The 23186-nt window shown below is 39.5% G+C and overlaps 1 protein-coding gene across 5 annotated transcripts in view; it reads left to right on the top strand.

Annotated features, from left to right (window-relative positions):
• The window catches only part of Smurf2 (SMAD specific E3 ubiquitin protein ligase 2), a 116392-nt gene that overhangs the window by 72939 nt on the left and 20267 nt on the right, over window positions 1-23186 (top strand). For 4 of the 5 annotated variants that reach the window (XM_029567613.1, XM_029567611.1, XM_008841606.2 and 1 more), the window contains 7 exons: window positions 134-218; window positions 1594-1677; window positions 4921-5123; window positions 8314-8398; window positions 15298-15456; window positions 18693-18888; window positions 21428-21531. In XM_029567613.1, coding sequence (XP_029423473.1) covers window positions 5075-5123; window positions 8314-8398; window positions 15298-15456; window positions 18693-18888; window positions 21428-21531 — 593 coding nt within the window. In that variant the 5' untranslated portion in view covers window positions 134-218; window positions 1594-1677; window positions 4921-5074. The remainder of the gene's footprint in view (window positions 1-133; window positions 219-1593; window positions 1678-4920; window positions 5124-8313; window positions 8399-15297; window positions 15457-18692; window positions 18889-21427; window positions 21532-23186) is intronic. The other variant, XM_029567612.1, reaches the window with a different exon arrangement.

Here is a 23186-nt window from a genome sequence, read left to right as displayed (position 1 = left end):
TCCAGAAATCCTTCTGCCTCAGCCCCCTGAGTGCTGGGATTATAGGTATGCACTACTACATTTGGCTTAAAATGAATATTTTGACAGAACAAGAAAGAACTATCACAGTCTTAATAAAGTTTTTGTTTAATAGTAAGTCTTCAGTCCAGAGACCGAATAGGCACCGGAGGACAAGTTGTGGATTGCAGTCGTTTGTTTGACAATGATTTACCAGATGGGTAAGCTAACATCAGTAAAAATGATTATAGAAATATAGAGATATTGTCCTTTAGTAAGAAATAGGTTGGTATTTATTTTGTACTTTAGAAATTTGCTATGGTCAGTTCTAGAATATAGGTTTTCCTCCTCCTTGGAGAATTAAAACAATCTGTCTCAACAATAAAGCCATGAATTAAATGTGTTAAATTTCATTTTTCTTAAAAATTTTATGTGTGTGACTGTATTGCCTACATGTGTGTAAATGTACCCATGTCCTGCAATGCCCGATGAGGTCAGAAGAAGGTGTCAGATCTGGAGTTATAGACTGTTGTTAGTCACCATATGGGTGCTGGGAATTGAACCTGGGTCCTGTAAGAGCAGTCAATGCTCTTAACCGATGAGCCATCTCTTCAGCCCATTAAATTTCATTTTTAAAAGAATTCCCACCAGGCGTGGTGGTAGAAAAGAGAATTTGGGTAATAATATTATAACGTTGTAACATGTACTGAGCATATATATGTCAAAAACTGTTCTAAGCAGTTTATGTACATTATGACACTTAATTCTCATGGCATCTTAGAAGGCAGAATATGATTCTAGAATTTGACCACCTGGGCTTCAGTCCTCACTCTTGTGTTTATTGACATTATGACCTTAATTTATTGTACTTCTGTAAATCTTGGTGTATATTTATTTAAAGGGATGATTGGCCATAATCCATACTCCATAGTGTTAAAAGGGCTGGATGAACTCATCCACAGAACGTGCTCAGGTGTCTTGCACTTAGCAAGTGCTTAATAGTTCTGTTGCACAGAAAATGGACACTCAGATAAGTAATTTGCCTAAAGGCGCATATAATAAGTGGGAGAGATGGAGCCTAAGCCTAAGTCTAGATTCTAAGCTTAGGATCTTTATCACTATTCTTTATTTTTTATACTAATTCTGATACTTCACTAATTTTTTTTTTTTACATTTCTAAATATTTTTAGTTAACTTCAGTGTGGTATAACTTACAATAAATTGCATCCTCTTAAAGTAGATATTAATTGGTTTACTCTTGACTCAAATTATTATTACATTTTTAAATTTATTTGCATTTATGTGTATGGATGCATGTGTGCCATGGTGTTTCATTTCATGAAATCTCAGTTTGGCCGATAGTAAATATTACCTCAGTATAAATTCTTTGAAGCTTAGAATTCTGTAAGCTATATTGTGCAGTTCTAAAACAAGTTGAAAAAAAGAGAAAACAAAAACAACTTATTTGTGAACTGCTTTCTGTTTGACTTTTCTGATTTGTGTTAGCAGAAACTTGCCTGGCTTAGTTATTGCACTGAAAATAATCTATGTCCCACTTTCCTGCTGACCCGTATTAATGCCTTATTTTTATTTAAGCTGGGAAGAACGGCGAACTGCCTCTGGAAGAATCCAATATCTAAACCACATAACAAGAACTACACAATGGGAACGCCCAACACGGTAAAAACATGAGCATATTCCCCTAAACCAGCCTACCCCCCACGTCGACCCTGTCCAGCAGGAAGTAGCAAGATTACAACGGCACCCCCATCCTATAACACAAAAGGCTGGAATGTTAGGGTTCCAAACAGCAGCAGCTTCCCCCCCTCCCCAAAAGGGACCTACAGACTTTGGAGCCTGAAAAAGGGAACTTAGCTGATAAGCACTTTGACCTTTGAAGTCAAGGGAAACAAACTCTGTTGAGAAGCAGCCTGCCTTTCCTCTGACCTCCAAAGATAGGATAAGCAGATTCTACCTGATAACCAGAGATTTTAGAAGCTGTTTTTCTCTTATCTTAAGAGGGAAAAAGTAAACACTTCCACACCCTAATCCTACCTGCTTCCCCCCTGACATCTTTCCCTTCCCTTCCCTGACATCTTTCCCTTCCCTTCCCTGACATCTTTCCCTTCCCTTCCCTGACATCTTTCCCTTCCCTTCCCTGACATCTTTCCCTTCCCTTCCCTGACATCTTTCCCTTCCCTTCCCTGACATCTTTCCCTTCCCTTCCCTGACATCTTTCCCTTCCCTTCCCTGACATCTTTCCCTTCCCTTCCCTGACATCTTTCCCTTCCCTTCCCTGACATCTTTCCCTTCCCTTCCCTGACATCTTTCCCTTCCCTTCCCTGACATCCTTCCCTTCCCTTTGCTGACATCTTTCCCTTCCCTGCCCTTCGCTGACATCTTTCCCTTCCCTGCCTTTCACTGACATCTTTCCCTTCCCTTCCCTTCCCTTCCCTTCCCTTCCCTTCCCTTCCCTTCCATCTTTCCCTTCCCTGCCCTTCGCTGACATCTTTCCCTTCCATTCCCTGACATCCCTCCCTTCCCTGACATCTTTCCCTTCCCCGACGGAAAGGTGCCCCATGTGAAATAAAGCTGTATCCCGCTGAGAATTCTATCTGTGCCTCAGTGCCTTCCTCCATCTGCTCGCTCTCTCCAACATTTTTCCTATCAGAGAGTAACTACATTTAAACTCTTTTACACACACACACATTTAAGAAGTTTCTGTAGTAGTAGGTTTCCAAATGACTTTTTCAAAGGCCTTTAGTATTAGTTATCCTTCTCCTTACTTGCTCTTCTACCCTGCTTTTTCATTCCCCAACATATAAATGCTTTCTATCCCATTATTTCCCTTTCATTCTTTGTAATCATTGAATCCCATCTCCTCCCTCCCATGACCCCTTATTAGTTTCCTGACCTCTATGGATTTTCCAAATGAAACACCGTACTGAAAGATTCAAGGCTAGAATTCATTTACGAGAAAGAAGACAAATGTGACATTTGTCTTTCTGGGTCTTAGTTACCTCATTAGGATGACTGTTTCCAATTAGATTCAGTTAGTGGAAATTTAAAAAATTTTTATTTTTCTTAGCAGCTGAATAATATTTCATTGTGTACACATATCACACTTTCATTATCCATTCATCAGTTGATGGACATCTAAGTTGTTTAACAATAAAAAAAAAAAAAAAACATGAGCATATTTCCTGTGGTCTGTGCTGGTCACCTGCCTGGGTTCCCTTTCCTTTTATCTACCACTTCTGCTTGAGTTTCCCTATTGGTTATACTGTTATAAACCTGAATCTTAGAAAGTCTTAGAACAAGTACTATTTTTTTTTTAATAATTATTAAAAATGTTCCGTGAAGACTGTTTTCACAGGTCTTCCTCTTACTGTAGCTCCATGACTTTCAGTGGTATTCAGCAAATACTTAAATGAGTAGATTGAACAGACAGGACCCGGGGCCTCTGCAAGAGCAGCCAGAGCTCTTACCCGCTGAGCCATCTCCATCTCTGTAGTGATTCATGATATAATAATTGGGATTATGTCCAAAAAGGAATTGTAAGTTAAAGTACCATTAAATCAAAAATTTGTATTTAATATGCATATTCTTCCAAATATAGCTTAATAATAAAATGTGCTGTAGCGTAACCATTGTTTACTGATCTGCTGTTGCTAGGCATTTTGAGTTGCAAAATTTTTGTTTTTGTGTGGGTTTTGTTTTTGTTTTGTTTGAGTCAGGGTCTCACTTTGCAGCCCTGGCTGGCCTAAGTCAGGGTAGATTCCAGCTCACAGAGATCCACCTGCCTATCTCTCCCCAGTGCTGGGATTAAAGGTATGAGCTACCATGCCTAGGCCATTGCCCAGCATTTTGAAAGTGTCCATGCCATGTATATCATACGCTAGCCCAGAAAAAAGCAAAAATTTGAACTGCTGTCTTCTGATGGTTTATGCACCATTTTGTAAGGTCAAAAAAAAAAATATATATATATATGAGATTGATCACCCCGATACACCTGTAATCCTAGCACTCAGGAGACTGAGGCAGGTGGATTGCTGTGAATGCAAGGCTGCCCTGGCTACAGAGCGAGACTCACCCAAAAACCAACACAAATTCTAAGTTGAAACACCATAAGTTGGGGACCATCTGTACTATCAAATGATAGGGTGAGTTCTTTACATTGGAAGAGTTCATAGGAGTCAGTGTTTAAGCATAAACTGTGTTTTGAGTAGCAAAGAGCCAGACCTAGGGCGAATAGGACCAAGCCCATATTCCAGGTGGAAAGAAGAGGCTCTGCTCCAAGGACTAAAGGTGAGATGATTTTGACAGATTTAAGAAGTAAGAACATCTTGGCAAGAAGCTATTAGGTGGGAGGGAGAATGGCGGAAAATCAAATCTAACAGGTAGTCTTTATTAACGTCGTTGTGCTTTTTAAAAAAAATGTGTATGAATGTATTGCCTGCATGTATGTAAGTACACCCATGTTGTGCAGTGCCTGAGGAGGTCAGAAGAGGGCATCAGATCCCCTGGAACTGGAGTTAAGGACGGTTGTTAGCTACCATGTGGGTTCTGGGACTCAAACTCAGGTCCTCTGCAAGAACAGCCAGTGCTCTTAACTGCTGAGCCATCTTTCCAGCCCCTATTAATATCATTGTGCTTTGTAACCTAGTACTTAGGCCTACAAGTATGTATGGATTTTATATAAAATATAATTGAAATAAATATAAAATCATTTAAAGACTTAATTGGCATCGTTATTACTGTGTCCCATAAGAACTTCAGACTTGCTTTTTAACAGTTCTTAAAAGCATTGTTTTAGTCACCTCATTTTCTTACATAACTGTTACTATAGGATATATGTTGTCTAGAGAACTCTACTTTTGATGTATAAATTGGGAACATTTTTTCCTTGTCACTTTTTTATAGACCTGCATCTGAATATTCTAGTCCTGGCAGACCTCTTAGCTGCTTTGTTGATGAGAACACTCCAATTAGTGGAACAAACGGTGCAACATGTGGACAGTCTTTGGATCCTAGACTAGCAGAGAGAAGAGTGAGGTCCCAACGACATAGAAATTACATGAGCAGGACACACTTACACACTCCTCCTGATCTACCAGAAGGCTACGGTATGACAACTAGTAAAAGAAGACTTTTGGTTTGATTGAAGGCAGAAAACTTTGTTGCTGCTATTGTTTATTGTTAGGGTCTTGTGCAACCCAAGCTGGCCTCAAACTCACAGTGTACCCAGACTGGCCTTGAACAGCTGATATTCCTGCCTCCACCTCCTACATACTGGGATGACAGGTGTGCACCACCCTACTCTGCTTGTTTTAGAATATCAATGTTTGAAAGTTGCTAAGGTCTGGGAGTTTAGCTTAATGGTGGAGTGCTTGCTAACATGTTCAAGACCCTGTGTTCAACTTGAGCACAGAGTGGGGGCAGGGAAAAAGAGAGTAGAGGGAAGGAGTGAGGAGGGAAGGAGAGTAGGGAGAGAGGGAGAGGAGAGACAGGAGAGTTACTAATCTGGGTTTAAGGATTCTGCTTGAAAATGAAAGTAAATGTGAAACCTCGCAAGTTGGAAAAGCCTTTGAAATGGTTAGAAGACTATTTAACTAACACTTTGACCTTTGGATAGTCATTTATGAATCTTACCTTTTGTATTCATTTATAATAAAATGTGATGAATAGGGGCTGGAAAGATGGCTCAGTGGTTAAGAACACTGGTTGTTCTTGCAGAAGACCCGGGTTCAAATCCCAGCACCCACATGGCAGCTAACAACTGTCTTGTCTGTAACTCCAGTTCCAGGGATCCGACGGCCTCTTCTGTCCTCCGTGGGCATTGCATGACACGGGTGTGCTTACCTACATGCAGGCAATACACGCATACACATAAAATAAAAATAATAAAATATTTTTAAAAATGTGATGGATATTCAATCACATAGTTATTATAGGAAATGTATGGAATTGAATGAGACTACTTTGCAAATAGTATGACCATATTGCTAATAAAGGTTAATCTTAAGTTAGACCTTCATTGTGATATTTTTTTTGGACAAATACGTCCTTACCCTCTTAACACTATAGAAGACTTTTAGCTGATGGTGACACCTAAAGACCCAAACTGGGAATTACATTTTCTAAGTTGTATTTTATTTTTACTCTAGAATATTTATAAAAACTGTTCTGCAAATGAATGATTAATTTTTTTTAAAGTTCTTAAATTTGAAAAAAAAGCTTCCACTAACTGCTATGTCTTAAAAATTGGCTCATCACACAGGGAGTGATTCCAGTATGGGGAACTGGCAAATCTGGATTTGCCCTGTATCTGAGCATATTATTCTTACATTTTATTTTATACAAAATGAGAAGAATAATGGTAAAAACCATGTAGGTTTGTTGCAAGAAATAAACACTATAACCTCATGTAAAATGTGTAACAGTGTCTGGCATAAAAAGCAAGTGCTTGGTAAAATTTATGTTACTATTAAATAATGCTCAGATCTTAGCATTGACTATTTCCCACCATTTTTCTGGAGATTCTATAAGCCAGGCTCTTTGGTATAAAGGTTGCTGCATTTTTACAGTATCTGTGTTGTTTGGATTCATATGTTTTTGATAAGACTAGAGCACAGGAATAAAGTGCCATTGAGGCTGAAATGATTGTGGTGTTAGCAATGGGTTTTCCTACTCCAGTGCTTGGTTGGCACGCTGGCCTCATGCCTGCTGGCAGCAGTCCTGTCCATGAGCTTCTTCCAGCTGTCATTTAAGACTGAATTTAAAGGTTTTTATCTATTTCTTTAAGTTTGAAGTTGTTTATTGATTTTTGTTATGAATTTATAAATATAGTTTACACTAATATTAGCAATAGTTTTATTATCTTATATATTGAAATTTTGCACTATTTGGAAATAGTGTAATAGTTTTATTGTCTTATATTTTGAAATTTCACAGATTTTGTTACTACAGGAAAACTAATTCTTATGCTTAAAACAAAACCTGCTTACTGATTCTTCTCTTTACTGTGGCTTCTTGACTCCCTTCCAAAGGCTTTGAGTTCATTTCAACTTTTGATGTTTTTTTTTCTCTCCACTGTGTACTCTTCTTCTTCCCAATGTGTTTAAAATTACGTTTTTTCCTGTTTATGGTTAGACAATGTACATTTTGGAGATATATCTATATCTATCTATCTATCTATCTCTATCTATCTATCTATCTCTATCTATCTCTCTCTATCTCTCTTTTGGAGATATATCTATATCTATCTATCTATCTATCTCTATCTATCTATCTCTATCTATCTCTCTCTATCTCTCTCTATCTATCATCTATCTATCTATCTGTCTGTCTGTCTGTCTGTCTGTCTGTCTATCTAAAGATAGGGTCTCACTTACATACCCTAGTCTGGTCTGGAAGTTGCTAGGTGTCCCAGACTAGATTTGAACTTCTGGTCTTATTGCTTCTGCTTCCTTAGTACTAGGACAACAGGTATGCAATATCATGCCTGGAGCACAAGTTTAATCTTGGTATAGCTTGTTAAGAAAAGAGAATGCACACATTTTGGTGTTAAATTGGCATAATAAAAAACATTAGGGCTGGAGATGGTAGCACACACCTTTAATCCCAGCACTGGGGACACAGAAGCAAGTGGATCTCTGTGAAATTGAGGTGAGCCTGGTCTACATAGTGAGTTCTAGGCCAGCAGGGATTACAGAGAGACCCTGTCTCAAAAAACAAAACAAAGGGGCCAGGCAGGGTGGCACACACCTTTAATCTCAGCACTCAGGAAGCAGAGGCAGATAGATCTCTGTGAGATCAAGGCCAGCCTGGTCTACATAATGACTTCCAGGCCAACTGGGGCTACAGGGAGTCCCTGTTTCAAAAAAAAACCACAAAAAAAAAACCCCCAGAATCCCCATTAATGTCCAGATCCTTAAATTTCTAAAATCCCACTTGAATCCTCTCTAAACTGACCAGCCTCTTCCTCTGAGGTTTAGGTTACTAGCCTATACATCATCATTTTATAAAGTGGCTTCCAGGAGACTGAATAAAATGATTTGTTATTTGAGACAGGGTTTCATTGTATATCCCTGGCTGACCTAGAACTTGCTATATAGACTACCTGCCTCTGCCTCTCAAATGCTAGGATTAAAAGCTTGTGCTGAAAAAGTTATTTGTGAAGGCATTTTTTTTCTTATAAGAAAATAAGCTGCAGTTCAGAGATACTTTTTTTCTGTTACCATATTGTCCAAAGTAATGGTGTTTGATTGAATGTAAAAAGCTGTGTTTTCATGACTAGTTTTCTTTATTTTACAGAACAGAGGACAACACAACAGGGTCAGGTATATTTCTTACATACTCAGACTGGTGTGAGCACATGGCATGATCCACGAGTACCTAGGTAAGAATGTCTTTTAAGTACTCTTCATATCACACATATCCATTCCACCTATGATTTCTTGTTTTTAAAAGTATTTCATTTCTAAATATAGTTTATATAAAAGTTTGGTTCTTTCTGATGTCGTTTTGGTGTGATAGACAGTAGAAAGTCTAAATAATTCTCTGTAGTCTCACCCCAGTCCCCTGCCAATCTTCAGCCTACGTCCCTTGACCCCCTTAAAAAATGTGGGGCAAAATGCATGTCTTTAGGAGTTTGAAAAGTAGCTTCTGGAAAAACATACCTTTTAAAAACTAGATCAGTGAAAAAAATAAAGGACAGTAGAAGAGAGACATCTTGTACACACAGTATGCTCCCAACACTCCAAAGACTCAGACAGGAGAACTGAGCATTTGAGGCCAGAAGAGGACAATGGTTAGGTGGAGGGGGAAGATATACATATTAGTTTAATAACTTGGAGCTATGATTCTGCTTTTTTGCTTTTTTTTTTGTCTAAGCTAGTCCGAAACTCCTGGGATCTAGGTGATTCGCCCACCTCAACATCCTGAGTGCCCAGTAATTTATTGTAATTCTGAATTCATTTATGTTTCAAATAATGACTTTTTCATACTTTGCTTATTTTGAGTTATTTTCTAATGAATTGGTGCAAAGTACCAAGTAGTCTAGCTGAAGACACAAAAAGGCTAAAATTCTTTTTTTTTTTTTGGTCTTTTTGAGACAGGGTTTCCCTGTAGCCAAAGCTGGTCTGAATTTGCTATGGAGACCACGCTGGCCTCAATCGAATTCACAGAGACCCACCTGCCTCTGCTTCCCGGCTTACAAAAGGCTAAAATTCTAAATCAACCCTGTCATGCATGTATGTTTTATGAAGGTAATTTATATATAAAATGCCAATCGCCTCTAAGAAACAAACAGAACTATTCACAGAGGATCAAGAAATCTTAGAGAGTCTTCAGCAGTTAAGAGAACTGGATACTCTTACAGAGGACCTGGATTCAGTTCCCAGCACCCACATGGCAGCTATCAGTTGTCTGTAACTTCAGTTCTGGTGGATCTGCCTCCCTCTTCTGGCTTCCATGGGTTTGCATACACATGGTGCACTTATGTGCAAGCCAAACACTCGTATACATAAAATAAAAATAATAAAAAGGTCTTTCTAAAACTTATTCAGACCTCTGTCATGTAGGTTGAATCAAAAACAGATGGAACTAGCTGATCTAGGGTAGGGTTGCTTTGATACTGTGTATTTAGTTATAAACAAAAATGGTTATAATAAAAATATTTTTGTTGAAGCCGGGCGTGGTGGCGCACGCCTTTAATCCCAGCACTCGGGAGGCAGAGGCAGGTGGATCTCTGTGAGTTCAAGGCCAGCCTGGTCTACATAGTGAGTTCCAGGCCAGCTGGGGCTACAAGGAGACCCTGTCTCAAAAAGACCAAAAAAAAAAAAAATTTTTTTTTTTTTGTTATATAGTTAGAATTTTTTGAGGGTGGCAACCCAGAAAGTGCTATTAATAATTATGTAGCATGGTTGACATTTCTGTGTTTTGACAATGTTAGCATCTAAGAAGTAGTGGAGGGCTGGAGTGATTAAGGGGTAAGAGCGTTTGTTGCTCTTGAAGAGCACTGGCTTTGGGTTCTAAGCACTCGTACATGATGGCTAAATATTGTCTGAAACTCCAGTTCCATGTTATCCAGCATCCTCTTCTGGATGGCCTTCATGAGCTCCTGCACACAGATGTTATTCATAAACTTATGTAGTAAATAAATAAGTCTTTAAAAAAGAAGAGAGATGGAGAGATGGCTTAGTGGTTAAGAGCACTGGCTGTTCTTGCAAAATCCCAGCATCGACATGGCAGCTAACAACTGTCCATAACTCCAGTTCCAGGGGCTCTGACAGCCTCTTTTGTCCTCCATGGGCATTGCACAACATGGTGCACTTAACACACTTGCAGTCATAACATTCATACATGTAAAATTTTTGCCAAAAAGTAGTGGAGGGCCAACAAGATGGTTCAGAGAGTAGATACACTTCATGCATGCCTGACACCTGCGTTTTATCTCTGGATCCCACATGCTGACAAGAGAGAATCAACTCCTAGAGTTGTCCTTTGACCTCCATGTGTGCCCAGTGGTACACATGTGCTTGTGAGTGTGTACACGTGTGTATGTGTGCACACACACAAATATTTAAAAGTAGTAGTAGTGGGGGGAGTTTTATATTTATTTTTACTAAGCTCACTAAAATCCAAGGAACTAAATTTTAGAACTCAGTGTTTTGTTAAATTATAAAAAGAAGTATGCAGATTCTGTATATCAAAGTTTATGTAACTGAGTTTTTTTAAAGTTATTTAATGGCTTTGTTACAAAATATCAGAAAAGTGATTCTTTTAAAACTGATTTATAATAGAAGTTGATCCCAAGTTATTCTGTTGAAAGAATAGGACCTATGCTGGCAACATAAGAAACTAGATAGATTTCAACACTCCTATTGCTCTTCATTCTAAGGGTCCAAGCCAGTGTTTCATCCGTGCTTAAGGAGTTTCTATAAAGGCGAGCATGTCTTTGTTGTTGTTGTTTTTTTTTTTCCTAAGACAATCATATATAGATGAGGGTGGCTGTCTTAGTTTGTTTCTCCATTGCTGTGACAAAACACTGTGACCAATACCAACTTGGGGAGGAAAGGGTTTATTTATCTTACGTATCCTGGGTCACAGTTCATCTGGGACCCCAAGGTAGGGACTCAGGGCAGGAACCTGGAGGCAGGAGCTGTAGCACAGGCCATGGAGGAACGCTGCTTACTGGCTTGCTCCCCTGGCCCCTGCTCAGCCTGTTTTTTATACAACACAGGCCCACCTGCCCAGGGGTGGCACCACCCACAATGGGCTAGGCCCTCCCACATTACTCATCAAGAAGATACCTCTCAGATATGGCCACAGGCCAGTACAATAGAGGCAATTCCCCAATTGAGGCTCCCTCAACTCAGGTGTGTCAGTGGCCTTGAACTTGCTTTGGAGTCAAAGATGGCTTTGAAGTCCTAAGCCTCTTGTTTCTGCCTCCTCTAAGTGCTGGGATTGCAGGCATGTGTCATCAGGAACAACTCTTTAAAATTAAGAATATATTATGTTGAGAGTAGGCTTAGCAGGTGTAGGTGTTTGCTGCAAAGCCCAGTGATCCAAGTTCAGTCTCTAGAACCCACATGATGACAGGAGAGAACTGACTCTTGCAGGTTGCCTGTTGTAGATTCTCTCAGAGGGGTAAAGGATATATAAGCCAAGAACATCAAGAGGCACCTCTCTCACCATTTTGTGCAGCTGTTGGGAGGTCACAGGATCTGTATTTTGAGTGTGGGCTTTATGGCACAGCTGTAAATGTGGGGTGCCCACTCTTCTGTAAATAACTCCTACCCTATGCTCTGTAAAAAAATTTTTTTTTAATTAAAATATTTTTAAAAAATTTTAAAAATTAAATAAAAATTAAATGGCTCTCGAAAGCTCAGGCACATGCACATACACAATAAATTTTTTATATATTTTATTATTTTTATTTTATGTGTATGAGTGTATTGCCTGCATGTATGTAAGTGCACCGTGTCATGCAATGCCACGGAGGTCAGAAGAGGGCTTCGCAGTCCCCTGGAACTGGAGTTAAGGACGGTTTATAGCTGCCATGTGGGTGCTGGGGATCGAACCCGGGTCCTCTGCAAGAGCAGTCAGTGCTCTTAACTGCTGAGCCATCTCTCCAGCCCACACAATAAATTTTAAAATATAAAACAGAAAAATACTTTAAGGGTCTGGCATAGTTATGCTACACATTTAATCCTGCCTCTGCTCAAGGAAACAGGCAGGAAGATCATAAGTTTCAGGTTAGCCTAGAATATATAGTGAGATTCTGCCTTCAGACAACAAAAAATTTATGTTGAGTATTGACAATTTTTTTTTTCTTCCTGATACACGGTCTCCCTGTAGCCCCAGCTGGCCTGGAACTTACTATGTAGACCAGGCTGGCCTTGATTTCACAGAGATCCACCTGCCTCTGCCTCCTAAATGCTGGGATTAAAAACATGCACCACCATGCTTGGCTTACTTGTATTAATTTTTTTTTAATTTTATTTATTGTTTTCTATGTGTGTGAATGTATTGCCTGCATGTGTGTAGTAAGTGTCCCCATGTTGTGCAATGCCTGCGGACATCAGAAGAGGGTATTGGATCCCTTGGAACTGGAGCTACAGATGGTTGTTAGCAACCATGTAGGTCCTGGGAATCAAACTTAGGTCCTCTGCAAGAGCAGCCACTGTTCTTAACCACTGAGCCATCTCTCCAGCCCCTCATTTGTATTTATTTTATATGTAACATATATTTATTTATTTATTATTGATTGATTGGCCTTTTTGAGCCAGGGTCTCCCTCTTGCCCCAGCTGGCCTGGAACTCACTATGTAGACCAGGCTGGCCTCGAACTTGCAGCGATCCACCTGCCTCTGCCCCCCAAGTGCTAGGATTAAAGGTGTGTGCCCCCACACCCAGTTTTCATTTTCTATTCTTTTAATCAGTGTTTTATTCAAAATAAAATTATTTAAAAATAGAATTATACATTGTATCATTAGAATTATTTGTCCTTTGACTTAAGTCATTGTTTTCCACTTCTAAAAGTTCCATCTAAGAATATAGCTATCTACCTGTTCATTTTAAATAATCTTTTATTGGTGACTTTTTTTTTTTTTCTGTCTTTTTGAGACAGGGTCTCCCTGTAGCCCCAGCTGGCCTGGAACTCACTATGTAGACCAGACTGGCCTTGAACTCACAGAGGTCGGCTTGCCTCTGCCTCCCGAGTGCTGTGCCACCACTCCTGACGACCCTTTTACGATTGTACTTTTTGGACCTTTTTATTATTTCAATCATCGCATTGTAACTGTTTTCCTTTGGGCCCTATAGTACTTGGAGGTCTAATTCTGTAGCTTACTGTTGCTACAGCTAACACAGTGATTGTCCTTCTAAAGTGTTTGTTGATCTTAGGTTGTGAGTTTATTACTTGAATTTTAAAAAATTTGTCTTTATTTTTATTTTCTGTGTATGAGTGTTTTGCCTGCATGTAAGTATACCATGTGCATGCAGTGCCTGCAGAGGTTGTAGAGTTTTGGATCCCCTGGAATTGAAGTTGGGGACAGTTGATAGCTGCTGGGAACCAAGCCCGGGTCCTCTGCAAGAAGAGCCAGTCCTCTTAACTGTGGAGCCATCTCTCCAGCCCAAAATGGAATTTTTTTAAAGATAAACTTTTGGTGTGTAGCCCAGGCTGGGCCTGAACTTGTCCTCTTCCTACTTCTTCATACTCTTGAGTGCTGGGATTATTGGTGTATGTCACCATGCCTACATATTATTTGATCTTAATTAGTTGGGATTCTCTGAACCTAAGATGGGAATCCAAAAAGTTTTCCTGGAACCAATTCACCCCCTTTGAGTTCTCACTGAAGTTCTGAATTTTCCTTCTCAACCTTGCTGCTTGACCTGTGTCTCTCACCAGCTGCCACTTAGGTAGCAGCACCAACTCAGTTCTTTTTTGTTAATTTGAGGAGAATTTTTGGAGCTTTCTTTGCCTCTATTGCAGGATTTTATTTTCTTCTTCACTTTAGTTGTTTTGTCTCAGAAGAGTCTCTGGGATCACTATAAACTAAAATGAAAATTGCTGTTTCAAGCAGTTTGAGAGCTGGCAGTGACCTCAGCATAGTGTTCATTTCTACATGCAGGTTCTGTGGGGGAGGTGGGGGGAGTTTCACTGAACCCAGTGACTTCACTGTCCTTTGGAAGCCAGTAGCAACTTGAACTCTTTGGAATTGTCACTGTGGCAGGTTTTGTTCTTGCAATGCAGGGGATAAAAAATTGCAATCTTGAGCCAGGCGTGGTAGTGCACGCCTTTAATTCCAGCACTTGGGAGGCAGAGGCAGGTGGATCTCTGTGAGTTCAAGGCCAGCCTGGTCTCCATAGTGAGTTCTAGGACAGATGGGGCTACAGAGAGACCCTGTCTCAAAAAGACCAAAATAATAAAAAAAATTAAAAAAAAATTGCAGTCTTGATGGTGGTTTGTGAACAGCCAAAAGGAATAATGCATAGGACCAGATTTGCAGGGAGGAGCAGGGAACTTCATGCACCCCTGAGCATACCACCCCACTTGCCACTTCCGTGTGTTCAACAGCTTGTAAGTTCTTCATCTCCTTCTTGAAGGTCTTACAGATCTTTATACAGAATGGTATGATCTTCAGTCTATTAAAAGTATCAGTTTTTCTTCATTGTCGCATTAAGCCTTACAGCATTCTTCTTAGGTGTCTTAACCAGGTTTTCGTTCTCTATAGATTTCAAAATTCAAAGCCAAGTAGTTAGCTTATAAAATATGCTGTGATTATTTTCACAAATCATAATTTTAATATTATTTCCAATTTTGCTTTCTTGGAAAGTTTAAAATTACTCATGGAATGCACATTTGTTTATACTAACTTTATGATGTTGTAAAGAAAGAAAAAAATTGAAGAGAAGTTTTAGAAAACATTTAATTCCTTATATCTCTGACACTTGTAAAATGATATTTTCTGTCAAACAAATATTGAAATATAGTTTATGTTGACAAGTGTTATGACTGCTTTTATATTAATTTAAAATGCATATTACATTAATGCCTAGGAACATACTTGCTAAAAATGCAGGCTATGTGATAAGTTCTGAGCCATTTTTGGATTGGACTTTGAATATGCAAGTTTGTGAAACCATTGGGAATTAAAGATTCCAGCCGAACATCTCAAGTTTCTGAAACAATACATTTTCTCAGACTTCATGGAATTGTTCTGTGCCATTTTTACTTGCTTGGCTCAGCAGAACAAGCAGTGCGGTATTTTTTATTTTATATTTGTTTTTGCAGGGATCTTAGCAACATCAATTGTGAAGAGCTTGGTCCTTTGCCTCCTGGATGGGAGATCCGTAACACCGCAACAGGCAGAGTTTATTTTGTTGACCATAACAACAGAACAACACAATTCACAGATCCTCGGCTTTCTGCTAATTTGCATTTAGTTTTAAAGTAAGTTTTTGAAACAGTATCTATTATAATGTCACTATAAACAAAAAGAAATATATAGGTGATTTTTTTATAGTAAATGTGAAAGAATATCTACTCTCTTCAATTTATAATTTTAAAAATTTACTTATCTATGTTTATGATGGGGGCGCATCTCAATTATATAGCCCAGGCTGGCTTTGATTTATCTGTGTAGCCCAAGCTGATCCTCCATTTCTACCTGGAATTACAGATACTAGCCACCAAGCCAGGCTGTAATTTATTTTTAACCAGATTTTATCTGAATATGACATACTTTACTCTGGCATATGAGTATCTTTTTAAAAAGATTTTTGTAACATTTTATTTTTATTTTATGTGTATGCGTGTTTTGCTTCCATGTATGTAAGTGCACCATGTGATGATGCACATGTGAATGTCAGGAAACATCTCTGTGGAGTTGGTTCTCTCCTTCCACCTTTATGTGGGTTCTGGGGATCAAACCCAGGTCGGCCAGGCTTTGAAAGCAAGCACCATAACCTACTGAACCATCTTGCTGGCCCCATGTATGACTTTCAGAGAAACTGGCAGGTAGCTTTTGAAAATGACCACATTATTTTATTGTCCTTGCTAAAACTTGGTATGGTCAACCTTGTTAATTTTAGACATCCCAGTAAATATGTGGTGGTAGCTTATTCAAGTTTTTTGTTTCGTTTTGTTTTTTCATTCTATGTATGTGTGTTTGTGTGTGGGTATGTGCATGTGAATGTAGTGCTCAGAGAGACCAGAGGCATCTCATCCCCCTGGAGCTCAAGTTACAGGTAGTTATGAGTCACCAGATGTCAGTGCTAGGAATTGAACTCAAGTTCTTTGCAAGAGCAGTAGACACTTTTCACCACCGAGCCATCTCTCCAGCCCTGATTGTTTTAATGTGCACTTCTGACAAGTGATGTTGAGCACCTTCCATGTGTTTATTTACCATCCATTTGTGTTCTTGGGTGAAATCTATGTCTGCCACCACCCTTAATTAAGCCACATGTTTTTGTTTTGTTTTGTTTTGTTTTTGGAGACAGGGTAGTAGTAATATGTAACCCAGAATGGCCTCAGCCTCATGACAGTCCTGTCTTAGTCTCCCAAGTACTGGGATTGTAGGTATGTGCCACCATACCCAATTGTTTGTTATTATTTTGTTTAGTTTTGATTGTTGTTTAGATAAACAATACAGTTATGTGCTTTCCAAAGATTTTCTCTTCCATGACTTGTCTTTTCAGTTTCTTAATGTCTTCAGAAGAGCAAAAACTTGCTTAAAAATTTGCCATTCAGTTATTCATTTGTTCTTTCATGGGCTGTGTCTTTATTGTGACTAAGAAGCTATTGCAAAAAAAAAAAAAAAATCATTGCCTAACATACTGTAAAAATTTTTGCCCTCAGCTTAGAGGTTTAGTGTTTTAGGCGAGGCATGGTGGCTCACATCTTTGATCCTAGCACTTGGGAGGCAGAGGCAGGCAGATCTCTGTGCATTCCAGGTTAGCCGGGACTACAGGGAGACCATGTCTCAAAAAGACCGAAAAAAAAAAGTTTAGTGTTTTGCATTGAGGTCTGTGTTTCATTTTGAGTTAAGCTATATATGTAGCCCCCTAAGTCCATTGCTGAAAAATAGAATTATGTAATTATTTAGAAATACTTTATATTTACATAGCTTTCTGTTTTGACTTTGGGTGTGTATAACATGTTTATTGTGTTTGAAAGAGTAATTAGTAAGAATAGTGACTTTACACTTTGAACAATGCTGTTTTCTTTGTTGAGTTGGTTACTTTAGGCATGTAAACAATCTGAGTGCTCTATTAGAAATCACTTTTCTTTTCCTCTTTTTCCGAGATGGTGTCTTGGTATATAGCCCAGACTGATGGCGAACTTGCAGCAGTTCTCCTGCCAAAGACTCTTGAATGCTAGGGTTATAAACATGAGCCACCATGTTAGGCTCTGACGTTACTGTCATGTGTTTTTTTCACTGATGCCACCTTTTGATCAAGAGATCCCATCTTCTAGCGGGGGATGGTGACACCCGATTTTAATCCAGCAGAGGCAGGTGGATCTCTGAATTTGAGACCCACCTGGTCTACATAGTGAGTTCCAGGCCAGCAGAACTACATGCTGTCTCAAAAAGACAGCCAGAGAGAGAGAAAGGGAGATTTTGTTAATTTTAATGTCTGCATAGATGTCAGTAACAAATTAACTTTTTTATTGGAATAACTTCATTAGGTCATAGGGAGCTTTAAAAATTTTAGATGCAGAAGAATAACATTTTAATATTCAGGAGAATATATATTTTTGGCCAGGTAAAGTACCTTTATTATACTTGTGATACATTTGAGAGATGATTTTCACACTGTTAACCATACATGTGCAGTTAAAAGTCACTTTAGCATAAGTGTAAATGCACTTAGTGCCACTGAAATGTATGTGTTTAAAATGCTAAATTTGGGGTATATTTTTATTACACACACAAAACAAAAGTCACTTTATAATTTTATGTGTAGGAGTGTCTTGCTTGTATGTGTGTAAGTGCACCCATGCTGTGCAATGCCTGCAGAGGTCAGAAGAGGGCATTGGATTCCTCTGGAACTGGAGTTACAGATGGTTGTTAGCTGCCATGTGGGTGCTGGGAATCAAACTCGGGTCCTCTGTAAGAGCAGCCAGTGCTCTTAACCACTGAGACATCTTTCCAACCCCAAAGTGTTTATTTCTTTATGCCAATAACTTGTGCATGATCTTCCACCATGTAGCCCTGGTTGACCTGCAACTCATTATATAGATCAGGTGGGCCTGGAACTCACAGAGATCTGCCTGCCTTTGCCTCCCAAATGCTGAGATTAAAAGTGTTCACCACTACGCACGGCAGATCTACCACATTCTTTTGGCTGTACTGAAACTGGTGTAGGTGGAAAGGTCTCTGTCAAGCTGCTAACTCTAATTCCTGTTTGGTTCTTCCAGAAAGACAAACTAGGTAAAAAGCAGTGCTTGGCATCTGCCTGAATTTTAAAAGAGATAATGGAATTCTGGAGAGGAAAAATTGTTCTTAGCATCTGAATAAAACTTTATGGATAAAACTTCATTATCCATTTCTGTCAGGCTAATGATATACCCCAATAAGGCTTAGAAAATGCTAGATTTGTTTTATAATCTGGTACTGTTTTTAACTGTATAATTGCAACCTTTTATGTTCAAAATACTTTGATAATATTTCTGTTTATTTCCAGTCGTCAGAACCAGTTGAAAGACCAACAGCAACAGCAAGTGGTGTCCTTATGCCCTGATGACACCGAGTGTCTGACGGCACCGAGGTACAAGCGAGACCTGGTTCAGAAACTGAAAATCTTGCGGCAAGAACTTTCCCAGCAACAGCCTCAGGCCGGCCACTGCCGCATTGAAGTTTCTAGGGAAGAGATTTTTGAGGTAAATATAAAAGCCTTGGGACTGGAGAGATTGCTCAGTGGTTAAGAACACTGACTGTTCTTGCAGAAGACCCAGGTTCGAATCCCAGCACCCACGTGGCAGCTGACAACTGTCCGTAACTCCAGTTCCAGGGAATCCAACAACCTCTTCTGTCCTCCTCGGGCATTTGGACGACACAGGTGCCCTTACCTACATGCAGGCATAACACTCATACACATAAAATAAAAATAATAATTTTTTATATATATATACTTATATACATATATACTTATATATACATATATATGAGCCCTATTTTAAAATAGAAGAAAATTAAATTTAGTGGAGTTTTTTTTTTTGGTACAAATTTTTTGGGGACTCATACCTCTTTAGAATGAGAATGTTCTCATTAATTTCATGTTCATTGTGGAGCAAAGGCAATAATATTAGACTTAATTTGTAAGGTAAGCACTTAAGAGCATAGGATGTGGCATATGTCGGTAATCCCAGCACTTGGGAAGTTGAGGCAGGAGCGTCAGAAGATCAGGTTTTCCTTCGCTACATATCAGGTTCCAGGCCAGCTGTGGCTATTTGAGACCTTGTCTCAAAACACAACACACAACACAAAACATTAGCACTTGAATGTGACAAAGAATGCCAGATGGTTCAGTTTGGTCTCTACATTACAAATACTCATTAGTGAGTTTTTACAAGGCCTCAAGTATTCATCTTTTACTTTCTAATTCTTCTGAAGGGTAAGAGATTCTTTTATAGAGAAAGTCTCATAACTATTGGACTGCTTCCTTAATTTATTTAAAATTTTCCTTTGTAGCCAGGCGTGGTGGCACACTCCTTCAATCCCAGCACTTGGGAGGCAGAGGCAGGTGGAGCTCTGTGAGTTCAAGCCCAGCCTGGTCTACATAGCGAGTTCCAGGACAGCTGGGGCTACAGGGAGACCCTGTCTCAAAAAGACCAAAAAAAAATTTTTTTTTTCCTTTGTGATACATACTTTTATCTTTGGATTTGAGCCTTGATATAAGCTTCAAAAGTTTTTCATAATGGGTGGTGGAGATCAAAAACAGGTATTTCCCACTCATTTGAGGGTTCTTGAATAAGAGATGTTTGGGGACTTGATAGTCCTTTCCTCAAAAGGTGAACTTTTTTTATCACAGTTCTGGCCTTGCTTATTGTTGTCATGTGTATAAAGTGCTTCTCCCTGGAAAACACCAAATGGTTGGTGATGTTTGTACAGTGGTAGGGCCCAGGCTTGGGAGGCCCTACTTTGGCTCCGCAAATGGATTCTGGGATTGGGACCACAGTCATGGTCAGGGCCTGAGGGCTTGTGGAGGCAAGGCTTGAGACAAGAAGTGGATCCCTGTCATCATGTGGGCCATGTGGTCAAGGACATAAAGATCAAGTCCCTGACTGATTTCTCTTTTCTCCCTACTCATCGAAGATTCCAAGATTAATTTCTTCCTGGGGCATCTTTCAAGGGTGAGGGTGTGAAGATAAAGGCAGTGTAGAAGCAGACTTGCACTGGCCAGTAGACCAGGTTCAAGGTGTTTTTGCCATTGAAGACTACAATAGTCCCATTGATATGGGTGCTAAGTGCTCCAATAGGATAGCCACCACCATTAAGGAGTCACCATCTTAAGACAAAACTCTTCATTGTTGTCCTGGTACAAAGAAGGTATTGAAGGACCACGTGGGAGCGAGATCAACAAGTCCCATACCATCTAAAGCAAGGTAACAGCCTGTTGGGTATGCCCAGAGGCAATGGCATCTTTTCAGCATTTGTGCTCAAGAAACTGCTGCTGGTGGTATGGACAACTGTTACGTGTCTACCAGGGGCTACACTACCACCCTGGGCAACTTCACCAAGGCCACCTTTGCTACTGTCTCTTAAGACCTACAGTTGCCTGAACCCAGAGCTCTAGAAAGAGACATGTTTACTAAATCTGCCTATCAGGAATTCACCATTCATTTAATAAAACTCATACTAGAGGGGGCTAGAGAGAGATGTCTTAGTGGTTAGGAACACTGCCTGCTCTTCCAGAATACCCAGGTTCAGTCCCAGCATCCAAATGGTGGCTAATAGCCATCTCCAACTCTAGTTTTAGGGGATCTGATGCCATCTTCTGGCCTCTTTGGGCTTGGTATGACATGGGTGCACTTACATACATCCAGGCAAGACTCTTATACACATTGTAAAAAAAAGTTCTGTGAAAGATAGGCAAGCATGGTGACGCATGCCTTTAATCCTAGCACTTGGGAGGTAGAGGCAGGCAGATCTCCGAGTTCAAGGCGAGTCTGTTCTACATAGCAAGTTCTCAGCCAGTTGGGGCTACATAGTGAGACCCTGTCTCAAAAAATAAATGAATTAATTAATTAAATAAATAAATAAAGTTCTATGAAGTTTAAAATATTTGAAATTAGCCTGCTGATTTAATGTACAGATTTTACCTTGTTTAAATTAGTTTTGTGAATGAGAGGGAAGAAGAATTTAAATCATAGGCTAAAAGCATCTAGTGATGATAGTATGTTCAAATTATTTTTTCAGGAATCATATCGACAGGTCATGAAAATGAGACCAAAAGATCTCTGGAAACGATTAATGATAAAATTCCGTGGAGAAGAAGGCCTTGACTATGGAGGGGTTGCCAGGTAAAGACTTGTTAGTAAACGACATGGATCTTTATATAACAAATTTAAGGTACACCTGTTGTGACTTTCTCATGGACATTTATTTTCTAGTATAAATTCCCCAATGTCTGCAATGCAGAGGGATTCATAATGGAGATTAGGGTAGCATTGCCACCACAAGAGTATTTAATGCTCTGAGGCTCTTGTGAGTGCTGTGACTGTTGTAGACTTGCCAGCCCTGCGATTTTACATCTCTCTTCTCTGCATTTTATTTCCTCTGCTTTAACTGACAGGGACAGTCCTGAGAGTTTACTGATATATGGTCTAAACTGAATGCAGTGTCCCTTGCCCTTTTTTTTTTTAACGTTGCTAAACAAGCATGTATTATGTGCTTACACATGATCATGTAAATTGTGTAATGGTCTGTTTTAATACAAAAAGTATTGTGTACTGTTCTGCTACATTCATAATTACACATCGAGTCCAACTTATTTCTGATAATGTATGTATATGCTGTCAGAATTTTTCCAGGTGTGAAACTTTACTTCTTATAAATATAGGAGAACCGCCTGGTGTGTTGATGCACACCTTTAATCCCAGCACTCAGGAGGCAGAGGAAGGCCATTCTCTGTGAGTTTGAGGCCAGTCTAGTCCATCTTGTGAGTTCCAGGACAGCTGGGGCTACAGGGAGACCCTGTCTCAAAAAAAAAATTTTTTTTTTAAATGTAAAGAACCATTGCCCTGAGTGAAATTTCTAAAGGTCATTTAGAACAGTTTTGCTTCTCCTATTCTAAATCCAATTTAGTGATTTAGTGTTTCACTAAGTGCCACAATTGTTAGCATTACTTATGCTCACTTGTAGATTTATTTTCACTCCATCAGACTTCTATCTGAAAGTGGATAATTAGTTTGTATTTTTAAGAAAATCATCTTTTGCGTGTAATTTTTAGAACTTTAATTCCTGTGGAATTTTTTTGGGGGGTCTTTTTGAGACAGGGTCTCCCTGTAGCCCCCACTTGCCTCAAACTCGTTATGTAGGCCAGGCTGGACTCAAACTCACAGAGATCTGTCTGCCTCTGCCTCCCAAATGCTGGGATTAAAGGTGTGCACCACCACTCCAGGCCGGGAGTTTAATTCCTGTGAGATTATTACTCAGAAATAGAATCTGAATGTTTGCTAGGAAAACATTATCTGCTGGAGACATCTATTATATAGATCAAGTTAATAATCTTTTTGAGGGGCCAGAGAGATGGCTCAGCGGTCAAGAACACTGGTGGTTCTTGCCGAAGACCCGGGCTCGAATCCCAGCACCCACATGGCTGCTACAACTGTTCATAACTCCAGTCCCAGGGGATCCGACAGATTCTTCTGACCTCCATGGGCATTGCACGACATGGGTGCACTTACCTACATGCAGGCAATACATGCATACACATAAAATAAAAAAAAATTTTAAAGTTTGGGCAGAATAAATGAGATGTGAAAGTGAACCACTTTTAGTGAACTTTATAACAGGGTCTAGAAATAGTTTAGTTCTGCACTTGTGCATATTCTAAAACCCTGCCAAAATAAAGCAGAAATTTGAATTTTCTTTAACAAAGCATGGATGCATACAGACACACATAGAAAGCACACAGGACATACCAGATGTTACCTGCATTGGAAGGCTGCGTGTA

The sequence above is a fragment of the Nannospalax galili genome, unplaced genomic scaffold, assembly GCF_000622305.1.
Source record: "Nannospalax galili isolate Female #2095 unplaced genomic scaffold, S.galili_v1.0 scaffold661, whole genome shotgun sequence".
NCBI classification, from domain to species: Eukaryota; Metazoa; Chordata; class Mammalia; order Rodentia; family Spalacidae; genus Nannospalax; species Nannospalax galili.
The sequence above is the reverse complement of the archived record's forward strand: the minus strand, read 5'-3'. Positions and strand labels throughout refer to the sequence as shown.